The sequence below is a fragment of the Eschrichtius robustus genome, chromosome 2 (genome assembly GCF_028021215.1).
Source record: "Eschrichtius robustus isolate mEscRob2 chromosome 2, mEscRob2.pri, whole genome shotgun sequence".
NCBI lineage: Eukaryota > Metazoa > Chordata > Mammalia > Artiodactyla > Eschrichtiidae > Eschrichtius > Eschrichtius robustus.
Window position 1 is genome coordinate 64,140,969 of NC_090825.1, and position 27,162 is coordinate 64,168,130.

General features: G+C 45.4%; 1 protein-coding gene across 1 annotated transcript; it reads left to right on the forward strand.

The window, feature by feature from the left end:
• Positions 1-27,162, forward strand: CKMT2 (creatine kinase, mitochondrial 2). The gene is made up of 10 exons (XM_068535597.1): positions 1-38; positions 14,523-14,694; positions 16,192-16,390; positions 17,849-17,944; positions 18,401-18,622; positions 20,241-20,326; positions 21,277-21,400; positions 22,448-22,582; positions 24,026-24,151; positions 26,899-27,162. Exons 2-10 carry the CDS (start codon positions 14,543-14,545, stop codon positions 27,016-27,018), a joined length of 1,260 nt encoding a protein of 419 aa, XP_068391698.1. The 5' UTR covers positions 1-38; positions 14,523-14,542; the 3' UTR covers positions 27,019-27,162.

The window sequence follows — 27,162 nt, forward strand, 5'->3', positions numbered from 1 at the left end:
TCGCGAGCGGCAGGAGGTGGGAGATTCCCGGCTCCAAGGTCAGTGAGGCTGTGAAACTCGGCTTTATTGCTCCAAAGCGGGGTTACTGCTAGAGCCAGGGTGGGGCCTTGTGAGCAGTGGACCCAGGGCTGTAGGTCGGAACCTGGGCACTGCTCCTGTGTGAAGACTTCATGGTAACTCTCTGAAGAAGCCGGCAGAGCGTCTGTCCTTGGCTGAGCCATCCTGCACCCAGGCGCAGGTGGCCATTCCGTGGGACAGCTGCGCTCGAGGTGCTGGAACCGTGTCAGCACCCTGCTTGCGGTGCCTGTTTTTCATAGTGAATCAGGACTTTTTCTTGATGGAAAAAAAAAAAAAAAAATCTAAATGCTACTGAATTGGGGACTTTAGCCTTCAACTTCCTTTCCCTTGTAATTTCTAGAAACTAATTCATTGGTTTTGGGAATGGTTTCCCTCAGCAGCATCAAAAGAGGTGCAAATCAGTGACTTGGGATAAGCTAACTTAAAAATGAACATTTTGGAGCCCTGGAAAGGAGCTAATTACTGATTGGCCCAGTAGCTAGACCTGATTTAAATTGGTTAATGTTATTGCTAGAGATTGATTTTTGAAATCACTAACCCATTAATAATGAGCCAAGGAACTGTTTTCCCCCCACTGGAGGTAAAAGTGCTATAGAATTGACCTACATGTGTTTCACCTCTGGCAAAGGACTGTTCTTTGCTTGCTTGCTTGCTTGCTTGCTTGCTTGGGTTACTGTCAGCCCTGTTCCTGTCCCTTGAGTGGGTGACATCTCTGCCTTCGAATACTCTGCTGGGTGTGGAGAGTGACATTCACCAGAACAAGGCAAAACCCTTCGGCCCTCCTCCGCGCTGCCCTTTAGACCTTCCCTTGAGCATTGCCCTGGCTCTGACCCACACAGGGTCAGGTGAAATCACCAGAGGTGGCAGTTAATGGCCTCGTGACAAGGCTACGCTAGTTCACCTGGTGGGCTGTTTCCAGAAGTGCCACTTTTCCTATCTGCAGCAATCATGCTTCCTCTGTTTCTGAGCTAGTGTCCTTGGTCTCTTCTCTCTGTGCTCATGGAGAAGAACATGACCACCACCAGAACTTGGCAAAGGGGCTTCTTGAGCCTCCCAAGCAGGCTCTTACAGGATATCTGGGCGTTATTAGGCTGTGTGAGCGCTCCACTTCCTCTTCTGCTTTTGTAGGCACCTTTTCCAAAACCCCAGCCTTTAGAGCTAACCCTTCTGTGGGTTAAGGCACTGTTCCAGCAAAGGGCACGAGCGTCACATGCACCCATGGACTCCGCCAGCTTCATGACCAAGTCTTAGCCTTAGCCAATGGGCCAGAGGCCAGGTGAGTTTTCCTAAAGGGGTGGATGAGGAAAGTACAGGAAATGTGGGGTGAGGGTGAGATAAGGCATGGAGAGTCCTGGGTGTTCAGAGGCAGGAGGAGGATTGGCTCTGAGACACACTTTGCCCCTGGCTCAGAGGCACTGGGTCTCCATCTCGGCCACAGATTAGAGAAGGAGCCATTTGTCTTCCCAGAGGGAATCACATGGGACCCTGCATCAGCATTCTGGGAGTTCCTGCCCCTGAGCCAGGAATCCCACAGGGAGCCTGTCTGAAGGTGACTGCTGGAGGTCACACCCATTCCTGCCTGGGAAGCCACAAGGGCTCCTTTCCTTGGGCAGGGAAGGAGGATCCCACTCCTTTAGAGCATTTCAAAGGACTAGATGGTTCCTAGCTTCCTACTTTCTTGAAAACAACTTAACCTTGAGAGGTGAACCCGGTGATGGTTGTATGTCTTCATCACCAGGAGGCCTAGGAAAGACCTCTGTTTTACAGGGAAGGACCATAAACCCCTCTGCTTATGACTTTCTACTTGTTGAACAGAACACGAATGTCCAAGGGTGCCTCTTAGGGTACCAGTATATCCGGTGGTGGTGAAGTAACTTGAACTCTTTGCTCCCTTAGAACTGGGAAGGAAAGCCATTCTCTGCTGGCCACGAATGGCATCATAAGAATTTGTTCAGAGTGTTCTGTGGAGCTGGTCCAACCCCAAAGACATCTTCTGTTTTGGGGTGACTCTCTCTGGAGGGAAAGCTGACATGTGGTCCTCCCCCTGGTCTTCCTTTGCCCTCCAAGGAGCTCAAACACATGGACGCCATTTACAGCTGGACCAAAAATAACTCTGAGTCAGCAGAATGGTACCTATGGCATCTCCATCCAGGATACTCAGGACGACCAGGAGGCTCAGAATTGAGGCAATGACAGAACCTAAGGCCTCCACATCTTAGGATGTGACAGAACCAGACAAAACCCTTAAACCAGGACCCAGACTCCCAGTATGCCTGCCTGAGACAGAGATATAGAGATCTTGGGCACAGTGACAAAAGGGCTTAATGTGGTGGTTCTTGTTTCTTAGTGGAGAGGGCAAGTGTAGGAATACCACAACACTGTTGCTTTTGGCTGTGATCTTGCACCCCATATAGAAATCTCCCTGGCTTGGAGCCCAGCAGTTCTGCCAGATATTAGCCCTATTGCTGTAAACAGTGCTTTTCAAATCAAGAGTCATGAGGTATTCCAAGTTAGGGAAGCTGAGGCAGACAGCTTCTGCGGGGTGAGGGCTAGAGACTACCTCCCTCCTCACCCCTCCCTGCAAGCCCTACTTCTGTAGGAGAGAGGAGAGAGGAGGGGAGGAGAGAGCAGCAAAGTCCATGCCCCATCTCCTCAGAGAAAGGCAGGCTGGCGCAGCAGCCCCAGCATGTCTGGCAGGCGCTTTGGGCACCTGGCGTCAGAGTGGAGAGGGTGAAGGAGCACCTGGGATCTGGGCCACTTCAGCAGAAGCCTGAGGACAGGAAAGAGAACAGGCTGATAACATTCTGGGACTCTGGTGGAGTCACATGCCCCGAGGTGACGATCCCGTGTCTAGAAGCTGCTGTGGTAAGTGCATGTCTGCGGTCTTGGGGGCCTGAGTGGAGGGATCTGTGGCACTCCCAGGTCCTAAACCACAAAGGTGGTTTCTCTCCAATTGCTGGTCTGCGCAGGGCTACCTGTGAGGTGCTGTGGTCTGCAAGGAGCCTGCATCCAGGGCCAAAGACAAGCCTAGGTTCAAATGCCAGCTTTATCAAGGTGCTGACCCCAAGACCTGGGGCAGGTCCCTTAACCTCTCTCTGTTTTCCCCATCTACAAAATAATGCCTACTTGGAAGGATTGTTTCAAAGACTGAAAACAGTGTTTGTAAGGGCCTCTTGCATGATGCGTGGCTCATGGTAGGAGTTTAGTAAATGGTAGTTAAAAAGAAAAAAAGACAGTAAGGTTTGACTGGGCATGCAGGGATGGAAAGGACATTCCAGGTGGAAGGAAAGGTCGGGGTAAAGGGTCAGAGTCTGGAAGAAGAACTTGGGAGCCCAACTGAGTAAATCCATTTTGTGAACCCTGATGCTGGTTTTCAGAGGATGAGCAGTGGATCGGACAGTACACGATGGTCTCCTTCTGGAATCAAGTCTTGTGCTCAGATTACAAAATAGAGCAATTAGATGAAACACTTTAAATGCTAAAAATGTAAACTAAAATCAACATTCAGAGAAGGGGCAGACCAGTCTGGGATAACCAGGGGTGGCTGTGGGGAGAGAGTGATAGCTGTCCCATAGGCTTAGGGTCACTAGGGGGAAGGGACTCACATTTATTCAGTGCCTACTGTGGCCTGTCACTTAGTCCTCACAACAGCTCAGGGAGAGGTCTCATCAAGCCCATTATAGAGAGGGAGTTGCTGAGGCTCAGGTAGGCAATTCATGGGCTTCCCAGACCTAGCAGGGTGTGGGAATTGCCTGTGCAGTTTAGACAACATACATGTGACGGTCCCATTCTTGCCACTCATTCAAAAGATGGAGCCTGGAAATCTGGATTTTTAGCACACTTCACAGTTGATTTTTTTTAGCTTTTAATTTATTTATTTTTGATCATAAAGGCAATCCATGTTGATTTTTACAAGTGATGCAATACAGAGTTCTATTAAGAGAAAATTAATAATCTGCCTACTCCAAGTCTGTTGCTCTGAAGTAATGCTTTTTGCAGTTTGAAAAGTCACCTTTAGTACTTTTCTTGATGTTCTTATAAATATATGCAAATACATATATACGTATATCATTGTTACAAAATTGGAACCACTCATATTCATTACTCTGCAAGATTTTTTCCCTTTTAACCTAAGACTATGGCAAGACATGCATCTGGGTAAAGTGGAGGCAGTTTTAACTGATTCTTTAATAGCTGTGGAATATTCCATTGTCTGAATGTGTCACATTTAATACAACCCTTCTCCCTCTGATAGAGAGGTTTCTTCTAGGTTTTTTTTGCCACTACACATAGTGCTTCACTAAATATCCTTGTGCCTCTCTCCTTGTATACTGGCAGCTCTATTTCTTTTTTTGAAATTTAGCCTTTTTTTTTACATTAAATTTATTTATTTTATTTATTTTATTTTTGGCTGCATTGGGTCTTCATTGCTGCGTGCTGGCTTTCTCCATTTGAGGCGAGTGGGAGCTACTCTTTGCTGCAGTGCACGGGCTTCTCATTGTGGTAGTTTCTCTTGTTGTGGAGCACAGGCTCTGGGCACGTGGGCTTCAGTAGTTGTGGCTCGCGGGCTCTAGAGTGCAGGCTCAGTAGTTGTGGCGCACGGGCTTAGTTGCTCTGCAGTATGTGGGATCTTCCCTGACCAGGGCTCGAACCCGTGTCCCCTGCATTGGCAGGCGGATTCTTAACCACTTCGCCACCAGGGAAGCCCTGGCAGCTCTATTTCTGCAGAACAGATTTCCAAAGTGTGATGCCGGGCCAGTGGTATGCACATTTTTATGTTAATTGATGTTTCCTGGCTCACTTTCCAAAATGGTTGCGGTAGCTCACAGAGCAGTCCAGGCGATTCTGATCACAGCCAGGGAGAGAGGAGAGGGCCACGCAGAGCTGCTCCCCCCTCACCTCCTGCCCCTAACTCTCCCAGCACTACTCAGCAGGAGCCTTTTAGGACCAAAAGAAGACCCCACCTTGCCCTCTAGCTTGGGCCTTTATTTACCTGTCTCCCCAAAAGCAGAATTCCTGACTTGGAGCAGCTAAGTGTAACTTGTCCTGCAGAAAGGCTCTTAGAAGACATCAGGGCTGAAGGAAGAGAGGGTGCCTGGGAGCAAGCTGCAGGCACAGCAGGGCTGTGGGCTGGAGAAGAGAACCAGGGCTGGCCTATCAGGGATACACATCCCTGCAGGGCCAGGCACCCCTGCTTGGCTGAGTACCCCACTGTGGACTAGGGGGCACCTGTGTCCTCAGGAGAGAGGGGGGCTGAGGGAAAAGTCTCTGTCTTGGCTGAGCAGACCCAGAGAGGCACTAGGAGACGGCCTGGCCCAGAGAGTGGCCTGATTAAGGTGCAAGACAGAGGGTCTCAGGCAGAAGCATCCCAAGGAAGAAGCCTGCTGTGGATCCAGGCAGGCTCTGCAATTGCCCCTATACCCAGGAGGTGCGGGCTTCCTGAGTCTCTGGGGGATGCTCTCAATGTGTTCAGTAGGTAACCCTCCCTCTGTCAGAAGGAGTGAGGGAGCCCTCAGTCCCCCTGCCCTTGAACAAAGCCGAGTTCCCTGCTGCTGAGGTGAAGGGAGAATGTTCTCAAACACTGTGGGCAGCCTGTAGAGATGACCTCCCAAAAGGAGTGCACAGTGATAGTAACAGATGTGAGCAGATATTCAGCCCTTCATAAGTGCCAGGCCCCATTTGGATTTGCCCCTAGTAGCTGCAGGTGTTCTGGAATCTAGAATCAGTCAAGGTTGTCCCCACATCATGGGTTTTCTCTGGACCTTTGGAGACAGGCAGCCACTACACATCCTAGGCAGATTCAGTCCCAGTGTAATTCAACTCTCTAAATTTCAGGGGAATTATCTGCTATAGACTCTCCCCAGAGCCAAATTTGGATGAGTGACAGTGGTCCAGGACTCTATGTGCTCATCCAGAAGATTCTGGACCCAGGCATAGAAGAGGGGGTACAGTTAGCCTTTCTTCCTCTCTGCCTTTCTGCAGCATTCCAAAGTAGATTAAGTGTGGTGTGGACTGAGGGCAACGGCCATTCTCCCACCTGGAGGATGGCTGGGAGGCAGCCGGCCATAGAGAGGCGATGCACCAGGCCTCCATAGTCATCTGTTTCTGCATATGGGTGTGCGGTGTCTAGTCATTGTTTCTGCTCTGATCTTTTGCAGTTTGTGCCCGGGTACTAGTCCCAGGGCAGGTGGAAGCAAGTAATACGTCAGTCTGATTAAGACCAGGCAAGCTCCCTCAAACAGTATAGCTGAGTGAGCTGGGCCAGCTCCAGGCCCTCCCAGGGACTCCCATGGGGCTCTGGTTCCCCTCGAAGAACACTTACCCTTTGCCTGGTAGTTGCCCAGGTCGGGTGCTGGTTAAGAGCATGGACTAGGAAAACAGACCACTGGTCTTGAATCCCAGTACTGCCACTCACAAACTGTGTGCTTTTGGACAAGTTATTTTACCTGTCTTTACCTCCATTTGCTCATCTGTAAAATGGGGCTGATAAGAGTATCAACCTCATGGGTCTGTTGTGAGGATTTAATGAGGTAATAACCATAAAGCTAACAGAACCATGTGCCCAGCATATCGTAAATGCTACACGAGAATTTTCCCCTCAGACTGTGAGCTCTGTAAAAGCTGCCACAGAGTAGGCACTTAAATATTTATCAAACAAATAAGTAAAAAGATACCTATCCTCACCATCTTATCATCCTGTCTTGCCTCTCCCTCCATCACTGCCCACTGTGACCCCTCCCCCCCCAAAGCACATCAATGTCATTCACGGTGACCGTGACCCACACTGCCTGATGACCTCTGGAAGTCTGTGGTCACTGGTGTTCCTGGAGGGTGGAGGAAGCCCCGAGGGCACACCCTCTGGTTCCTCTGCCCCTCAGAGCTGCCCAGAATGAGGCCTGTGTGCTGGTTGGCAGTTTGGCCCCGCAGTTATCCATAAAGAGCATAAAGAACCGGAGGCAGCTAGAAATGTCTGGCAGCTCCATCCAAACATACTGTAATGTTGTTTGTTATTAAATCTGATAAGTAAAAACAGGGTCTTCACTTAAATAAGAAACTACTACTGAAACTCAATACATGAGATTTCTCTTTAGCTGTGTGACCTTTGGCTGTCAGTTAACCTCTCTGTTTTTGAGGTCCCTCATCTTTGACATGGGGCAAGATATCTGCTCCTTGGGGTTGTTGTAGAGAAAGTACTTGGCACTTGAAAGTACTAATTTTCCCCCCTTATTAAGATATGAAGAGGATTTTTAATAATTCCACTTATTCTACAGTGAAATGGGTTGCTCTAGGAAGTGGTGAGATCCCCAGCACTGTTGCTATTTAAGGAGGGCTGAAAGGAAAGGGATTCCTGCATTCAGGCTGAGCTAAATGACCTCTAAAGTCCTTTCCCACCCCAGTATCTCTATGACTGTTCATTCACTCACTCATCCAGCATTTTCTGAGAACCTATCACGTGCGGGCCAGTGGGCTTGAGAACCAAGAAAAACTATGACCCAGACCTGTGGTCTTTGGGTCTTTTCTCTTACACGTGCCAAGTGCCAGGTCAGCTCTGAGTGATGTCCATCCTTGACCTGAGCCCTGCTGAGCTCCCGACACCGTCCTCCCCAGTGTGTGGGAGAGGGAGATAACAAAATGAATGGTCCCCTTCCCTTTTCTTAGAGCATTTCCTTTAGAAAACTTGTAAATTCTGTCTCTGCCCCTTTGAGATGGATTTAAATCTTTTTCAAAGCTAAGTAAGCTTCCAGCCAGCTTAACAACCCAGGACTGTCTTTCTCAAAGGCCTGGGAGCCATCTCTTTGAAATGTAAACACCAGGAAGATAGCACCCCAATCTCCCAGGCTCAGTGGTAAAGACCTGCTGTCAGAGAGATGGGAGCAGCTCCTTTTCCCTTTGGATAAAGGCAGTTAGCTAACACAAATGGCCACCCCAATGATCAGGTGAATTTAGAGTGAACTCTGTGTGACAAATGGTGCTGTCATGTCCTCTTACTTGAGTTACCTGAAGAACATGCGTAGGAGGGTCCTATCTGCACGGCTCTTTAAGAGGGTGAGATTTTGTTCTCTCTTTCCTGTCTCTTTAGCTGATGTGCATCACAGTCTGGTTTCATGCTTAGTCAATAATAAAGCTGTTTTCTTTCTCTCCTCTATCTTGTGGAGAGAAATTTCTGCGTGTCAGGAGACTTAAACTTCCCCAACACCTAGCACTTGCTCCTCATCTGACCCCTCCTTCCCCACCTACTGCTCAGTCCGAGAGGATCCCTGGAGGAAGGAAGGGCATGCAGTGATGCTTCGTCTGTTATCTGTGGGGCAACATCTGCTGATCACCCCTGGAAACCGCTGAGGATGGGCTCAGTGGGCTCCCAGCGGGGCAACCAGCCTGTCATGGCTGAGAGGTCAGGAGCCTGTGCTGGGCTACCCTGGCTCAGGGGCAGCTCACAGAGACCAGGAGCCTGAGCAGGGAAATGCTGAAAACCTGCCTACCAGCCTCACTCAGTTGCTTTTATGATAGGATTTCAAAATCAGTGGCTGAAAGGGACGTCTTTAGTGTTATGTAAGTAGATTTTTTTCTCAAGTTTTGATCCAGGAAGCTAGCTCACAAAATTGATTCTATATTGGCTTGGATACCAGGCCTGGGGCTTCATAGCAGATTAAATGTGAGAAGTACTTGGGAATAAAGGAGCCAGGTTAGTAAGGTGCCTTGGAGGATAGCCCAGGGAAAAGGATCCATTCCCTTAGACCTACATGCATTTAAAAGGAGATACACAGGAGGCTGGTATGATATCCTCCTTCTGGAAATCAGGCAGAGCACTGCTCACAAATAATTATGTAAAGCCTGAGAAGAAGTGTTTACTGAGCAGCTACTATGTGCAAGGATCTGTGGCAGATGGGTTCCTGTCCTTGAGGATTTTACCCATCAGCTGGGAAGACAATCCAAATGTAGTGGGGAGTTCCCTAACATGACAGGAGGTACAGGACAATTGAGTTCACCAACAAATGTCAAAAAAACTATGCAGCTCAAGTGCAAGTGAGTGAGCAGCCCGTGAATGCTTTGGGAACTCAGAGAGAAAGCCATAACCTGAGGCTAGTAGGGCACAGGGAGATTTTGTGGGGAAAAGGCACCAGGCTGTGGTCCAGTCAGACAGGGAAAAATGGACGGCAGAGTCCTAGCTGAGGGGCAGTAAGAAGCAATACTTTTACTAAAACAGTAATAATAATTTTAATAGAACAAATTAGTGTGGTTTATTGCATTAGCACAAAAGTACGGACAGAAAACTGATATCTTAAAAAGTAATATCTATATTAGAATATATATATATATATATTTTTTTTTTTTTCAAGTTGAGATTGTACAGGCTCTAGAGCTGTCAATCCGAATGTCAGGCCAGCCCACTGGGTCCTAGGTGTTCTGGGGCCCCATGACAATCCCTGAATGTATGTGCACATGTGCTTGTGTGAGCCTTCACAAAATTCTGAATATGAGCTTCTTTAGTTGACATTTGCCTCTTTCCCCCCAAATAGATCAGGATTCCTCTCCCAGGGAACACTGGCTGCTGGTCTCACAGGCTGAGGGAAGCTGGCTTCTCAACTTCTCTGTTGCCCGTGTCCCTCTCCCCCCAGCCCCCTGCTCCCCCCATCTGCTCAGCTCTCTGATTGGCCCTGTTTTCTGGCCTCACATCGCCCACTCAGTTGACACCTGCTCTCCCACATAGATCCTGGCAAAGAGAAAAGAAAAAGCCAAAGCCTTGACGTGGAGCCCACAGTGAGGGTGTCTGGGTGCTGAAGCTTTTGTCCCTGGAGAAACACCATAGCTGCCCCAGCCCCTCATCTCCTCTCTCCAGTGATCTCTTGACAAAACAGTTCAGTGTGTTATGCTAACACTAGGGGCATGGAGGGAATGAAAAAAATTAAAAAGCTTGTAAGGGAGTTTCAGATCTCTTATGCTCCAAACTTTTGTTCCAGTGGTTTCACACAATATACTGATTTATAGAACTACCACGTGTGGAAACTAGGCGAAGCCAAATACCCCTTCGGTGGACACAGATTACCTCTTACATACCTCTTTCCAGCTCCACTTGTTTATGCCACATGTTACCATCTGTGCAAATAACAAGTCAAGTCTCTCCTGAGCAGGAATTTTAGCTGTAGATGGTGCTTATGTAAGATTGGGGCCTCCTGGGTAACAGAGGAATCTGTAAGACAAAACAATGTCCTGCCTGTGCAGCTTTTCAAAGACTAACTTTTAACATGCAAGAGAGAGTTAGTTTAGTCATGAGGAAAAGTGATTTCATTGCAAGCCTGGCTTTGGGTCTTTGGGGAGCATGGCTCAGCCGTTGCCAAATTACTACCCTGTTCAATGAGACCCTTGTTTCAGTCTCATACCCAAGTTTATCGATTGGGACCTCAGTAGAGAAATTCTATGTCTCATTGTGTCTTGGAGAGAGAAAAACATAGAGTCAGAGAAACGGGAATTCTTCACCAGAGCTTTGAGTCTGTGTCAATTCTCTACAAGGAATCAAAGCAGGGGTGCTCTGAATTTCAGCTCTAGGATTGTTTGGCTTGCTGCCACCAAAGCCTCCACGGGATTATTACCATGAATCATGCATCACTGCCCGGACACCAGCATGATGTTAGAACTCTTGGATGTTAGTTAATATTATTATTTCCAGAAACTAAAATATGGATATGATGACATTTCAAACATTAATATTCTGAGTCAGACACCTACCCACAGACCACCCTCACAGAGAGGAAGACCTTTAAAGACCACCAGTGGTCAGTGGGCTGCACATAGACATCACCCCCTCCTCTTCCTCCTGACTCTACATCTTTGGATTTATCTTCTCAAACATGCTGATGTGAACACCTATCAGTGCTAAAGCCAATTAAAGAAAGAAAAATAAAAATCAAGCTATTTGAGCCAAACTCAGAAGCCAACGCACTTCTTGTTAACTTAGGGCTGGCTTAAATTTTGACCCATATATAGTCTGGAAAGAATTCAGGCAACACTTCCTTTACTTTGGTGAGTTCTGTGGTAAAACTCATAGAAGACAGTACTGCCTCTCTGCTTGAAAAGCAGATTGGAGGGTGTGGAAGCAGATAAGACAGGTCTGAAAGATGCAAGTTAGTGTCACCTGCTGCATACGAGAGCCAGGAAGCCTGGGTGCTGTTCATTGAGGAACACTGACCTACTCTTGGAAGGAGATGGACAACAGCCCAAAGTCTAGTAGGGAGCAAAGAAGTACATGTGATGAGATGCATGTTGGGCCATTACACGTCCCTAGAACGACTTTGAGACATGGCCCATTTATCTTGCCTGCTGATTACTAAAGTAATTCCTGTTGTCTTTACGATTGAGGGAATTGTTTTTAGAAATGACACAGAGGAAAGGCCATCTGATAATCTGATTTCCTGGGCTAATGTAGAAAAATAACTTCCTAATTTTTCTTCAAGGACTTTGATGCTTTTAGTTGAGATGTTCGAATTTCTCCCTAGCTGAAAAAATGTTAAGTAAAGACTTCCAGGTGGGGATCCTGGAAGCACAAAGTTGATGGACCCATCCCGGTTCCCAAAATGCAATCAAGGAAGAAAGTGGACCTCAGAAGGCTACACTTAGAATTGTGCGTAAGGCCATGTCGACCTCGCCTTATTAGAGGAGTTTATCATCTGCTGGGCAGCCCAGGTTTTCATCCCACAACCGTACTCTCAACAGGCTCGTTGCAGTCATCCAACCCACCTATGCTTGGAGAATCTTGTAGCAGAGTCTTGGTAATCTTCTAAATACAAGGGGAAAAAATTCCACCCTTCCTTTATTTGGGCATCACAGAGACCAATATAATGAGAGAGTACTAAGAGCTACCTGCTCTATTGTTCTCCACTCAACGACCCACGATAAATAGCTCCCCACTGGGTGATGCTATGGATTAATTGTCCATTCTGACCTCTGCGCAGTAGCAGACACAGCAGGGTATCTGATTTTCATCCCTGGTGATATTATATAAATATTTATCTTTTAAAAGAATATTTATTTATTTATTTATTTTTGGTTGCATTGGGTCTTTGCTGCTGCACGCGGGCTTTCTCTAGTTGCGGCGAATGGGGGCTACTCTTTGCTGCGGTGCACGAGCTTCTCATTGCGGTGGCTTCTCTTGTTGCAGAGCATGGGCTCTAGGTGCACCGGCTTCAGTAGTCGTGACTCACGGGCTCTAGAGCGCAGGCTCAGTAGTTGTGGCGCACGGGCTTAGTTGCTCCACGGCATGTGGGATCTTCCCGGACTGGGGATCGAACCCATGTCCCCTGCATTGGCAGGTGGATTTTTAACCACTGCACCACTAGGGAAGTCCCATAAATAGTTATCTTGATTTATACATGTTCTCAGTTTTGAAAGATAGTTTGACTATGTCCCCAAGTCTGGTTGATAATTATTGTCTTAGCCCCTTAAAGACACCATTTCTCTGTCTTCCATTATTCATTGTTGAAAAATCAGCTGATGTTTTTTCTTTATAGATGAACTGTCTTTTCTCTCTGACTGCTTTTGATATCTTCGTTGCTGATATTCTGCAGTTGACTGTTATTTATGTATGTGTGGCTTATTTTAATTTTGCTTGACTTATGTCATGCCTCTTGAATCATGGATTTTTGTCTTTCATCAGTTGTGGAAAATTCTCAGCCATTTCCCTTGAAATATGGCTTCTCTGTTTTCTCTATTCTCCCTTCTGAGGCTTCCATTAGATGTGTGTTTGATCTTGTCATTCTATCCTTTATATCTCTTATATCTCATATTTTCCATTTTCTTATTTACCTGTGCAACATTCTGGATAATTTCTTCAGATATATCTTCCAATTCATTTATTCTGTCTTCAGCTGTATTATATCCATAGTTCATTCTGGTTCTCTTTCAAATCAGGTTTATTATTCTTAATAGTCTCTTGTTGCTTGCTCATCATTGTGATTCCATCACTTATTTCTTTAAACATTCCACATAGAGCTAATCTATATTCTTGTCTGACAATTCCAGTATCTTCAGTCATTGGAGGTCTGAATCTGTGGCCATTTCTTCTGCTGACTCCCATTCATGGTGCCTCCTTGTGTGCTTGGTGATCTTTGGCCAAGAGCCTATTGCTTGATCTTACTCTGTAGGAAAGCAGGGCCTAAAATGAGCATACCTTCCTCAGAGCAGATTTGAGTGCATTTCTGCTGGAGGGCTCCTGACCTTGGACCACTTTAGCCCCTTTCAAGGGTCCTAGCTCAACTGGGGAGTCTTAGACTCAATTCCCCACCTCCCTGCTGGTATCCAGACCTTAGTATTCAAATGGACATCCACTCTCAAGATAACCCAAACCTGAGCTCCGACACCAACTCATTTGGGGTGAGCAAAGTAGGAGAATGGTCCTTAGAGACTTTGCAACTGCGAGTAATGATTAGTCAAATCCATTCCACCTGCCTTCACCAATCAAGGTTGTCTTAAGACTAGCATCTCCACCAAGCAGCTCCTAGCCTAAACAATAAGATGTTTGCCTGAGTTATTTTCCAGGAACGTGGACTCAGCTGTGTCTAGTTTAAGCTGAGCTGGTTATAACTGGATAGGACCAGCAACCCTCCAATTGGGCATACATGGATGTCAGTGACCTTTTGACATAGGAGGGCTGAAAACTCCACCCTCAGAACCTGCAGAGGTGTGTAGCTTTATTACACCTGTGCAAAACAACAATTACCGAACCTTTTCCCAATCATCTTTCCCCACACTCCCAGACCACCCTGCTTCTTTGTTATCCCATAAATACCCCAAGCCCATTGCGTTCAGGGAAGTGGTTGTGAGATTTGTTCTCCCATCTTCTCCCTCGGCTGCCTTGTGAATAAACCCTCTCTTTGCTGCAAACCTTAGTGTTTCAGCGTTTTGGCTTGCTGTGCGTCAGGCAAAATGAAGCGCGTTTGGTAACAACTTACTCTATGTCTTACAAGCCCAGCAATGCATTCTATTCAGGGTCTAGTTGTGTAGCGGCAGAGTCCAAAAGAGCACCTGGGCTGTCAAGCAGCCAGATGTAGAAATCCTCTGGGTTTTTCCCCCTATATCATATTAGTGGAGAAAATGGCAAGGACTGCAAGCAGTTTGACATTCTCAGTGTCTAAAAACTACCCAGGTTTTCCTAAGCAGTGTGAAGGGGGTGGGGAGAAAGGAAGAAAGAAAAACAAAACAACGAAACAGGCTAAGTCCCCTGCAGTTTTTCTCTTGCCTGTTGTTCTCTGTACTGTGGTTCAGGGCCATCCTGTGAGGCTAATTCTCAGCTTCTCTGGAGTTCCCTGGCGGTTCAGAGGTTAGAAATAGGCACTTTCACTGCAGGGGCCCGGGTTCAATCCCTGGTCGGGGAACTAAGATCCTGCAAGCTGTGCGATGCGGCCAAAATTTTTTTTAAATAAAAAATAATCTTTAGCGTCTCTGCTTTCCAGACACTCATCCAAGAGGAAGGATGGCCAGTACCTTCTCGAAGTTGCTAACTGGGCGCAGTGCCTCTCTGTTATTTGCTACCTTGGGCACCAGTGCCCTGACTACTGGGTACCTGCTGAAACGGCAGAACGTGTGTGCTGAGGCCTGGGAACAGCACAGGCTATTCCCTCCGAGGTAAGTCCTCTCGGCTTTAAAACGACGCCAAAATGCCAGCCAGAAATATGCTTTCCTCTGCTGAAACTGTCAGCAGAGGCCCCTCTTTTTGCCTCTGAGGGTGACTAAATCAAATTGACTCATTAAGCACAGTGACCTGTGGCAAATCCAGGGATGTATAGTGTCATCATTCCTGCCCAGAACTTGAGCTCTAGTGGAATAGTAATAACAGTCGGAGCTAACCTTTGTTGAATATGTGTAGGCGTGTTGAGCACTTTACGCAGAGTATTTTATTCCTCTTAGCGTCCCTTTGTGATGAAACGGAGGCTTAGGAAAATTAAGTAGTGCCCAAGTTCACACAGCTGGTGCAGCCAAATGCAAACCCAGGGACCTTGATTCCAGACTCATGCCTCACTCATGCTGTACTGCCTTCTGGAAAACGTGATGCAACAGCACTGATTTTAAGTATCAGCTTTTTTGCTTTTTGTTTTTTTTCCGGCCACACTGTGCAGCATGTGGGATCCTAATTCCCCTACCAGGGCTCAAACCCGTGCCCCCTGCAGTGGAAGCGCGGAGTCTTAACCATTGGACCGCCAGGGAAGTCCCTAAGTATCAGCTTTAAAGGACCTTGCAGAAGGGAAGTAGAGAAGTGGCATGAAGGTGGACTGTTTTCTCCACCCTGGGGACCTTGTCATGGCTGAGACGTCCCACACTGAATAGAGCTGGAGTGGATGCTGACTTTAAGGGATTCCATATGGGCAGCTGTGCATGAAAGAGACAAGGAAAACCTGAGGTGTTTCTCAGAAACATTTACTGGCTTTCATGAGAATTAGGAACTCTGAGGGAATTACTGGCACCTACCATATACCTCAGGAATTCCTTATGTGAGATTACCTGTGTTTGAGCCTGTGGTGGTCTTGAATCCTGTATTCTTCAATCAGTACATATCCCAGGGTAAGATGGCACCCCCCCATCTGATTTCTTTCTATGTATTATTTCAACAAATATTTATTGAATGCCTGTTTCTATAGGCAGGCACTGTTCTCAACAAAGCAGATAGTCAAGAGTTTGCATCATAGACAGAGGACAGATAAATCAATGAATTTCTATGTAGTTCTACCCACAGGGTTTTTAGCCTCTATCACAGACCTAAGGGACCAAAATGTAGTTGTTGTAATTTACCAAAACTTCTGGGTGTAAAAAAAAAGTCTACATACGATTTCAATTTCTTTTCTAATCGTTTCACTCTATTTCCTCTTTACATAAACATAAGCCACAGTCTGTGGGCTCCTGCAGCCAGCATAATGGACTCCTTAGGCAGGGCCAGGTCCATTCCTCTGGCTGTTCAGGGAACTAGTCTTTAAAGTCTGGCTTACTTAAATCATGACCTAGCCAATTTTCCTCTGCCCACTGGCTGAAGAGAGCCTGGTGGAAGGATGGCTGGCCAGAAACAAAGCTCTTGCATAGGCCCCTTGCCTCAGGGGCTGCTCACTGAATACCCCTCTCCTCCTCATGCAGCGCAGACTACCCTGATCTGCGCAAACACAACAACTGCATGGCCGAGTGCCTCACGCCGACCATCTACGCCAAGCTCCGCAACAAGGTGACGCCCAACGGCTACACCCTGGACCAGTGTATCCAGACTGGAGTGGATAACCCCGGCCACCCCTTCATAAAGACCGTGGGCATGGTGGCTGGTGACGAGGAGTCCTATGAGGTAAAACTCTTGGCTGCCGGTTCTGTAGTGTGTGTGTGAGGCGTGCTCTGGGTTCTCTCTGTGGGACCAACTTGCTGTTTTCTCAGGAAGGGCGCCCATAAAGGGAAGCCAGCTTCAACAGAACAGCTGCAGTGCTCTCTGGAACAGTGAGGTCTACAGCTTCCCAGGGACAAGCTTTCCTTTGCTGCTGCTCTAGTATCCCTCCCCACCGAGGAATGAGTTGCGTGACCCAGCTCTCAGAGCTTGTCAAGGGGATGAATTAGTACAGAAAAAATAAAATCTTTTAATGTTTTTATTGTTTGTGTATTCACCGATAAGGCATTAGGAGATGATGTGTTTGTGGCTGAGCTTTATTGAGGCTGGAGGATGGTTCCGTGTGTGTTTAGTCGGGGAATTACTGATTACACAGCCCCCTGTAGTCTTACTGAGTTCACTAAGTCTCTTGGAGAAATCCCAGGATCTCCGCATCCTCATCCTGGGTCAGAAGCACAGGACGGTTTGCTGCTCTGGAGCTCAGCCGCCAGAGCAGCTTCTACATTACGGTAAAAACCTCCAGCCCATCTCCCTCAGGTCTGCCCCCTTTGCACCTTCTGTTGCAGGGAGCTGAAGGTGATTCCCTGGGAAGGCAGCCATCAAGAGGAGGGAGGAAAAAAAAAAAAAAAAAAAAAGAGGAGGGAGAGGGCCACCTTGACTACTTGAATAGACTAGACTAGCAGCTCACTCAGGGACAGCAGTGCCCGCCTCTGGGCTCCCAGAGTCCCAGACTAGAGCTGGCTCCCAGGACCCACTCCCCACAGCTCCCAAAGGCTGCAGGATGCTCTGTTTGACTTCTCTGAACCTTATTTTACCTAAAGGATGTTCCTGCAGTTTTTGGTGTTTTAGAAAGTAGATTTCACTTGAGATAGTTTGTGCTGGGGAAGGTCCTCACAGGGTGACAGGTCCCTGCTTTGCCTTAATTGCTGCTGTGCACTTTTCTTTCTATGCAGCTGGTTTTCCACAAATTTATTACATTGCTTAAACTCTAGAACCCGACCATCCCTTTTGACCACAAAACTGCTTAGCTTCTGAGCTGGCAGCTGCTTTTATCCCACAAAAGCAAGAGCTTCTGGGGAAAACCCTCAAATTCTTAAACACAGGATTTTCTTGCTCCATCTGATGGCAGTGAACTTGGCAGAATCGCTAGGGAGGAGGTTACTATGACAGAGTTCTGTAGCCCTGCCCTCTCCCAAGGGGCCAGGTGCCTCAAAGAGGTTTCCTCTGGTATATGCGACCTACTAGTACTACTAATATTATTATTATCGTTATTATTAACCATCAATCCAGTCTCACACCTGTTTCCTGCATGGCTGCACTGAGAATTTCAGAGAAGGAGGGCATCAGCTTTGGCCCTTAAGATAAACAGGAATAAACGATGATGAACCAATTCAAGAGGAAACGGGAGCATTGTCCCTCCTGCAGGTGTTTGCCGACCTTTTTGACCCTGTCATCAAGCTGAGGCACAATGGCTATGACCCCAGGGTAATGAAGCACCCCACGGATCTGGACGAATCCAAGGTAGGCTCCAGCCACCTCTTGTACCTTCCCATGAAGCCAGCACTCCAGAGTCCAAGGTGAGGAGCCCTGGAGAGAAGGGCCCCTGGGTCAGATGCCCTTGAAAGCTCCGTGATGGCCCTCCCACACCATGCTCCCTAGAGGGTCACTGAGACAATCAGGAAGGTCCCAAAGTCTGTTTTTCTTACCTCCTACCACCAGCGTAGTGGTGGTCACTGAAGACTTTAGCCTTTCCCAAAACAATTCCTTTTTTCACCCCAAACCTAGCCAGGGTAGAGGATTGCAGACAACGCTGTGTGAAGTAGCTCCTCCCTTGACTTCCCTCTAAGACCCCCGCCCCCAGAGTTGCAGGATGTGTGCAGCGTGCACACGTGCTCGGTGCCCGGGGGGTCCCCTGATCAGCGGGTTGGAGGCCACCGTGGCCGTGGCGCTGCGGTAACCCCGCGCTGTGCTCCGCAGATCACACAGGGGCAGTTCGACGAGCGCTACGTGCTGTCGTCTCGGGTGCGCACGGGCCGCAGCATCCGCGGGCTGAGCCTGCCGCCCGCCTGCACCCGGGCCGAGCGCAGGGAGGTGGAGAACGTGGCCGTCACGGCCCTGAAGGGCCTCAAGGGGGACCTGGCCGGCCGCTACTACCGGCTGTCCGAGATGACGGAGCAGGACCAGCAGCGGCTCATCGATGTGAGTGACCCCGAACCACGTGGGCTGCCCGGGGCGGGGCTGTGCCGAGAGAGCCCTGACCCATGCGGGGCGGTCTCCCCCGGAGCTCAGGCCCCCTCTCTGGTTGGGAGCTCACTGGGGCGTCAGGCTGGTCAGTCTAAGGAAGGAAAAGCAGGCCTTAAAAGCTTCGGTCAAAAGTGGAGATGGTCTATGGATAAAGTCTGCCGAGGAAACAATGGGATGGTGGGTTGCCATTGGTGTGTGGGAATGAGCGGAGGGTCCCCTGGCTTGTTGATAAATAGGAACAATTGGGTGTGGAAAATCCCGTCTGTGCCTGGAGGATGGTCTCCATTACCACACTCAAAGTCCAGGAAGATAGGAGCTTCTGGAAAGGGAATTATCCAGGTGGAAGGCCTGCCCTGACTCACATTGGAGCTGGTCTCTGGGATTCCTGCTGCCTCCACAGGGTCTCCATGGCTTCCCTCTAACACTAGGGTAGACAAAACTCAAGTCCCTTCCTTTTTTCCCTGTAGCAAAGTTGAAACAGAATGGCATTTTCAAAAATAACTTTAAACTCCAAGGAAAAGCGGAAACAAATTTCTGTCATTTCAGATGTGATGCCACAAAATATGCCCCATTTCCAAACCAGGTGGGCAACTGTATGGTCTAGAGACCTCAGTCTCCTGGTCCCCTCCTCTGCCTCAAGTAGCCACTTCTGGTTTCCAGGTTAAAGGGCATGCTGTTTCCTGGGCAATGATAGTCCATAAGCCTGGCCTGGCTAGGTCTCCAACCCCTTCCACTTAGAGACTGTAGATCTTCCTGTGTCCTCTTTATTTCTGACTTCAATGTAATATATGGTATCCATAGTCATATTCTTACTGTGTGCACACAGTATTTTGATCTGATTTTGATCTGCACAGTAGCATATTGTAGTTAGAGGCATACTTGGGAGTCATACAGGTCTAGGTTCGCATCTAGGCTCTGCCACTTTCTAGCTGTGATAGGTTTCCTCTCTCTGAATCTGTTTTCTTTCCCTACCAAATAGAATGATTACATTTACCTCAGAGTGTTGTTGTGAGGATTAAAGGAAATAAAAGTACATAGCATAGAGCCTGGCACATAGTGAACATTAAATGAATGGTGACTATTTTTATTTACAGAGAATTATTTTACATCTCTAATATTTTTTAATGGAAGGAATGATAATAATAAACCAACAATGCTAGTAACGTGGAGAATGCAGCTGTATAGAACACTTTTCAGGATAGCACCCCTCACTCACTGCCCACTCTGCCATTGCATGGGGTTGGCGCTGGTGGGGTAGACACACTCAGTAGTGATTAAGGATCTCCATCTGGGCTAAGCCAGCGGTTTTCAACCTTAGCTATACACTGGAATCACCTGAAAATAACTGATGTCCAGGCTGCACCCAATAACAAGTCGGAATCTCTGAGAGATGGGAACTGGGCATTAGAATATTTTAAGCTCTCAGGTTATTATAGTGGGCAGCCAATGCTGAGAAGCACTGCCTGAGAGACCTCAGCCATTATTAGTGAGTTGAAAGTTGACCACCTGACGCTTGCCATCGTGTCTGATCTCATTAGTTTCTTCTTTTTGCTTTGTCCCTTTGGGCCTGCAGGACCACTTTCTATTTGATAAGCCAGTATCCCCTTTACTAACTTGTGCTGGGATGGCCCGTGACTGGCCAGATGCCAGGGGAATCTGGTATGGACATAGCATTTTCACATTTGCATTGTGTGCAGACGTTCTCCTTCAGATTACTGCTTGTCCTAACCTGAAGTTGCTGTGACCTGCACTTGACAGCATGCCCAGCTTGAGCTAAATGGAGAAGATAGAGTACTTAGAAATTGGGGTGTGTGTGTCTGTGTGTGTGTGTAATATATAAGTTTAATGATGTTTCCGAATATGCGGGAATGTTAGCTGTTTTGCATGAATTGTGCATGAGAAAAAAGACTTTATTTTAAAGAAAAATTAGCTTCATATTATTTGACCTCCCAGAGAATCTGTTTCATGACATTAAAACAAAAGAGCAGAAAATGAAAAGTAAATATTGAGGATTTAAGCAAAACTCTACAAGAAAGAGTGGCTATTGAGTGTACACGTATTTTATCTTGGCCAACAGTCCTCAGGCCACTTTGATTCCTAAACCTTGGTAAGTTATTATGGCACTATCCAAAGGAGCCCAGATCAAAGTGTTTGGGAGCAGCTGCTCAGTGGGGGTGGATAGGCAAGATCTATACAGCAAACATATGTGAAATGTTCTGCATCCCAAACATGTTGAGCTGCAGGTAAAATCTTTTTTTAAGTGCCACAAGATTTTGGTTGAATCTATTAGGAGACAAAACACTCTTGTTGGCGTCAAAGCCAAATGTTATCATGGCTGAATTATTGTCATCCTAGTCTGAGCAATGAGAGAGATTATGTTCTTGTTGGGCGAAAACATGACATCTTTGAGGGTTGGAGTTGGTCTTACTCTTCATTCTTTCAAGGTAACATTATTTTGCAGTACTTGTTCAGGCACAGTTAAGAGATTAGGACCATCTAAGGAAATGAGGAAGGTGAAATGAAGCAATCAAGCTACAGAGGTAATGGGAATTTTCATGTGTTGAAACAAATGTAATTAACACTCAACACTGTATTTCTCTCTTCATTAGGCATAATAATGACAAGACATTTCTCATCTGGATTAATGAGGAAGACCACACCAGGGTAATCTCTATGGAGAAAGGAGGCAATATGAAGAGAGTATTTGAGCGATTCTGTCGTGGACTAAAAGAGGTAAGATGTCATCAGAGAATTCTGAATATTCACTAAAATAAAATCTCTTTGTTTTTCATTCTTGAAAAAAGATACTATGGTGACTTCCAAGATGGGGCTAATTTTTTCTAGGGATCATGGCACTCTTTTGGGGTGGGACTTCCAGGGCAGTGCTTCAAAAAATAGATGACTTTTTTTTGTTGTTATTAGCAAGCTCCTATGCTTCCCTTCCCAATGCAGGATGGTTTAGAGAAGTCTGTGGATCATTAGTTATTTTCTGATTTCTTTAACAGAGATCTTGGCTGTTCTAAGCATAGAGACAGTATAGGATGCACCTATGTTCATATGTGACCTGACCACAGCCGTACTTGATGAGAATTCCTATATTCTCCTACTATGCTCATGTGGAAAAGAATAACAACTGACATTTATTGAGTGTTTAGTATGTGCTAGGTACTGTGTTCAGTGCTTTACATGGTTCATCTAATTTAATTGGACCATTTTAATATTGTGATAGAAGAAGTTTAATTTTCTATTAAAGAAGTACTGCAGAATGAAAGAACGAAATTTTGCCATTTGCAGCAACATGGATGGACTTGGAGGGCATTATGCTAAGAGAAATATCTGACAGAGAAAGACAAAAATACTGTATGATCTCACTTATATATGGAATCTAAAAAATACAACAAACTAGTGAATCAAACAGAAAAGAAGCAGACTCACAGCTATAGAGAACTAGTGGTTACCACTGGGAAGAGGGAAGTGGAGAGGGGCAATATAGGGGTGGGGGAAAAAGGGTTATTACGGGATTATATGAAATCATGCGTGTGAAACTTTTGAAAATTGTAAAGAACTATAGAATTTAAAGAATCTTTCATTCAATAAAAATAAATTTAAAAAAAAACTGCAGATAGCTTTGCTTTTTCCTTTCCAAAAAAAGAATTAGTACTATAAATTGACCTAAGTTTTATTCACGGCAGACACGCAGTACACACATCTTTCCCTGGTGTTTGGGATGTGCTGAGTGAATGGATATCTGAGAACGTCGTCATTTGTTCCCTGCCTTAGGTAGAACGCCTAATCCAAGAACGAGGCTGGGAGTTCATGTGGAACGAGCACCTGGGATACATTCTGACCTGCCCTTCGAACCTCGGCACAGGATTACGGGCTGGTGTCCACGTTAGGATCCCAAAGCTCAGCAAGGTAATGTCATGTAGCCAGTGGCCCTGCTGGGTTCCACCGGGATGGGTTCACCTGGGACTGCTTTGTGGAGGGAAAAACATCACAGCCCAATTCCTTAACCCTTAGTTTCTGCACTAATGAAAGAAAATGACAAGAAAAGGTTGTTTGTCTCAAAAACACTTGTATCCATAGGATAAGAGGTTAACGGGGTGTAAAAAAGGGAAGCGGCTTCAAGAACAAGAACTTTATTCTTTTTTTTAAAGATTTTTTTATGTGGACCATTTTTAAAGTCTTTACTGAATTTGTTACAATATTGCTTCTGTTTTATGTTTTTTGGTTTTTTGGCCCCGAGGCATGTGGGATCCTAGCTCCCCGACCAGGGATCAAACGCACACCCCCTGCGTTGGAAGGCAAAGTCTTAACCACTGGGCCACCAGGGAAGTCCCAAGAACAAGAATTTTAAATTCTCCTTCATATAACAAGTCGGGATAGATAGGCCGGCTGCTCCACTCTGCTCCCTGGCCTGCCTTCCCTCTCCTCTCTCTCCCAATACGGAGGTTCTCAGACTTGGGCCTGCAGCAAAATCACCTGGAGGCTTGTGACAACACCTGCAGCACTTGCATTTCTCACAGGTTTCCCGGTGATGCTGATGCTGCCGGTCAGGGAGCTGCACTTGGAGGGTCACTGCCTTAGAGCGTTGTGCCCTTAGCGTGGTCACAGTCAGGCCTCACGCTCTAGCCTGCGGGAAGGCGAGAGAACATGTGGGTGTGTCCATGTAAAGATGTAAGGTCCAGGCCTGGCAGTGGCACCCTTCACTTCTGCTTGTTCCATTAGCAAGAACCTAGCCAGTGGTTACTTCCCCAGCTCTCCAATGGAAGAAAGGAAAGAGGATTCTGGTGGGCAACTAAGAGTTCTGCCACAGCACACCAAGTGAATCAAATACTTTAAAACAATTTTAGAAAATGTGCTTTCGGCCAAAAAAAAGTATGGTAATATTTGTTATTCAAAATTCCAATGCTAAGAAAATTATTTTTTAAAATTTTTATTGGCGTGTAGTTGCTTTACAATAAGAAAATTATTTGCTGTGATTTAATGTCATGATTTTAATTATAGCAGTAACAACTGTTATATAGATGAATAATAAACTCACCAAAGCTGGCATCCAGATGCCAAAATAGCAGTATAGAAGTTAATGACAGCTCTGCTACCTTCTACCTGTGTGTACTTTTAGGCAAGTTAATTCCTCTGAGCCTTATTTTCCTCATCTGTGAAATGGGGGTAAAAGCAATACTTTCCTCATGGGATTGTTGGTGTAAGTTCCAGCACAGGGCCCTGGCACATAGTAAATATATGCTTAATAAATATTAACTGTTATTACTTCTCATTATATGTCTTTTCTAAGTGTGCCAAGGATGACGAATCAAGTTTGATTCTTAGGACACTAAGTATTATCCTTTGTCCCAGGATTCGCGATTTTCTAAGATCCTGGAGAACCTGAGACTCCAGAAGCGTGGCACAGGTGGCGTGGACACTGAAGCAGTGTCCGATGTGTATGACATTTCCAACATAGATCGAATTGGCCGATCAGAGGTAACATCTCTCTAACTTTCCGAACACGAACTAACAAAATCAGCCTGGAGGAAAAGAAGCAAACTCAACAGCCTTTCCTTATTCACAAAACTCGAGACCTCCTCTTTGCCCATTGAGTCCTGAGTCATGTTAGCATTTCATTCTGTAGTACTTTTCCTCCACACATAAAGGTAAGCACGATGTAAGCTGAGAATATATCAGCAAGTGAAGGAATTCACAGTGGGACTGTTGTCACCTGCCTGCCCCCAGAGCTGTTCCAGCAATCCTGAGCAGCAGGAGTTCTGTTATGCTAAAGGACAACAGTCTTTTATCACTGTGAGTCAGAGAACACGTGTGCTCTCTCTGAGGGGCGTGAAATAGTGGATTTTCTCTTGATTCCGGATTTCCTTTGGTGAAGGTCACATACTATCATCTTCACGTTGGCATTTTTAGATACTTGATAGTTTGTAAAATTTTACGTTTAGGGCTAAAGATGGCAAATAAGGTATGCATGAGGTATGTGTAAGATTGTGCTCATCAAATAATCCTTAGGATTCTGTGAATACATAGGATAAATGGGATTCATAAACTATAGGTCGGCCTGGAGTGATGCATGAGAAAAAGCACAAAGAGCGCATTTAATGAACATGCAGCAGAATCCTAAGCAAATCCTGATCTCAGTAAGTCATCCCAGCTTATCTGGATGTGGTCCCATTGAATGTATTGTGCCCATCATTAATTTAAAAGCCGCTTATAAAACTCTTAATAACTCAGTGGCTGGTTATTAAATCTGTGGATTATTGGTGCTCTTTCTTCTTCCCTGCCATCTTTTGTATATTTCATTGCCGGTTGGTACTCCTACCAGTAAACTAAGGAAAGGAAAGGAGAAAACACTCAAAACAATTAAATCAGCTTGAGTGCTACCAGCTCTGGTAAAGTATTGATACTTGAGGAAGAAGCAGATATAAATACTACATCTTCTGAAATTTGCTGAACATGGTGTAGTGAATAAAGAAAATCTGGGTCCTAGCCCTGTCGGCTTCTAATATTAACTAGATTTTTAATACTGGAAAGCAAAGTACTCATCATTTTTAGAAAACTGTTAAGTCAATAAGTGATCATCTGTAGGAGCTAGAAAAATTCCCAAAAGTGTTAAAAAAACAAACAAACCACTTGTTCAACCTAACAACCCTGAGATAACCATTGTGAACATTATTCTAAATTGCCTTCCATTCTTACAATTATTCAAAAAACTTTTTTTTACAGAATTTAGTATTACAACATATTTGATATAACACAGCTTTTCCCAGTGTATTATAACATGAGCATTTTCCTATAATTTTATAATTCTTCAAAGAATATAAAATTCTTATTTTATAAATAAGATATATATAAATATTTTATAAATAAAAGATAAATATAAATATTTAAATAAAAGATAAATATAAATATTTTATAAATAAAATTCTTATAAAAGAATTTTTATAATTCTTCAAAACATGTTGTTTAATGACAGCATAGTAAAGGTGGTCCATTATCTACTTAATATCTCCCTGATTATTTGAGATTTTGTTTGACTATCTCTGTACATAACTGTATGACCATCTCTATACATAACTCTAATCACAACTCTGATTAGTTAGTTAGGATATATTTCTAGGAAAGGGACTCCTGGGTTAAGGATGAGGGTCCCTTACTTATGACCAAGTTTCCTACCAGAAGATTTATACCAAGAGAGTTCCACAGGCAGTGAATGAGAGACCCATCTCACCACACCCTCATCAACACTGAGATAGGTCAGTTAGCTAAGTAGAAAATCAGTGTTTCTTTTATTGGTAATGACTAGCTTTCTGGCCCAACCCTTTCATAGGGCTTCAGTTTCCTTATGCATGAAAAGAAGTGGGGAGTGTACTAGACTCTGTCATGCCTAAAGTATGTTCAGCTGTAACACTTAACCATCTCTTCCATTATTGCTGTGCATTCTTGAGTTTTATCATGTATTTTAGTGCTGTCTAGAATTAACTAGTAATTCCTTTCTGTCTTAGTTTGGGTCCCTTTAGGAGCAGTGCAAATAATTTGTTTGCGAGGTGATTCCCAGGGAAAAATTCATAGGTAGATGTCCTCTAGTTTAAGAAAAACCGATATTTGTAAACAAAAGTTCTAACATATATTTTTTTAAAGCAGGAATTTTAAAAAGTATATCAGTATAATTCACAGTTTCCTTTAAGTAGCACACTTGCCTGGTACAATACAAGCATTATTTAATTGCCAAACATTTGGGTTTAAACAATTTTCAGAAAGCCGTTCATTGTGTAAATGATAATATCTGAACTATAGCATGTTTAGTACTCAGGTAGCTTAGTGGAAGGTCAGAATTCAGATCCAGGTCAGAGAACATCACAAGGGTGTCACTGTGTAGTTTTACTTTTAGACAAACTGTTATTTTATAACAGATTGATGGGGGAAGAAGTGTCTGAGATGCAAACTAATGGTTTTCATATTTTTAAAAAGTCCTTACACACAAAGTAGTAACTCCATCTTAACTACAGAAAGATTGAGAGAAACCCTGTAATATCTCCGCTCCCCATCTCTGACGATAACCATCAGACACCCCTGCTCCCATAAAACATTAGGGAAATAAAGAGAAGAAATTGTTAAAGTCCATGTAACAGGGCAAGTTCTCATTTGTCCCAGTATTGTTCCTATTGATCAAAGCCTTGCATGTGTCTTCTATGCAACTTAATCTTTCATCTTTTTCACTGTCAAAGGTTGAGCTTGTTCAGCTAGTCATCGATGGAGTCAATTACCTAGTGGATTGTGAAAAGAAGTTGGAGAGAGGCCAAGATATTAAGGTGCCACCTCCTCTACCTCAGTTTAGCAAGAAGTGAACTTTCCCTTCCCTAATTTATAAATAATCTGTCTGCTGGTATGACAGACATAAAGAAATTTCTACTCTGAGAGTTTTCGTAGACTTGGAAAAATGTAAAACTGTAGGTCCTGTCTATCTTTACAATAAAACTCTCCTTAATGTC

Excerpts from the sequence above, each read along its gene's own strand:
- CKMT2 (XM_068535597.1), top strand. The coding sequence starts at position 14,543 with ATGGCCAGTACCTTCTCGAAGTTGCTAACTGGGCGCAGTGCCTCTCTG. Across the intron at positions 17,945-18,400 it reads CGGATCTGGACGAATCCAAG|ATCACACAGGGGCAGTTCGA; the intron begins GTAGGCTCCAGC and ends TGTGCTCCGCAG. Across the intron at positions 21,401-22,447 it reads TCTGTCGTGGACTAAAAGAG|GTAGAACGCCTAATCCAAGA; the intron begins GTAAGATGTCAT and ends TCCCTGCCTTAG.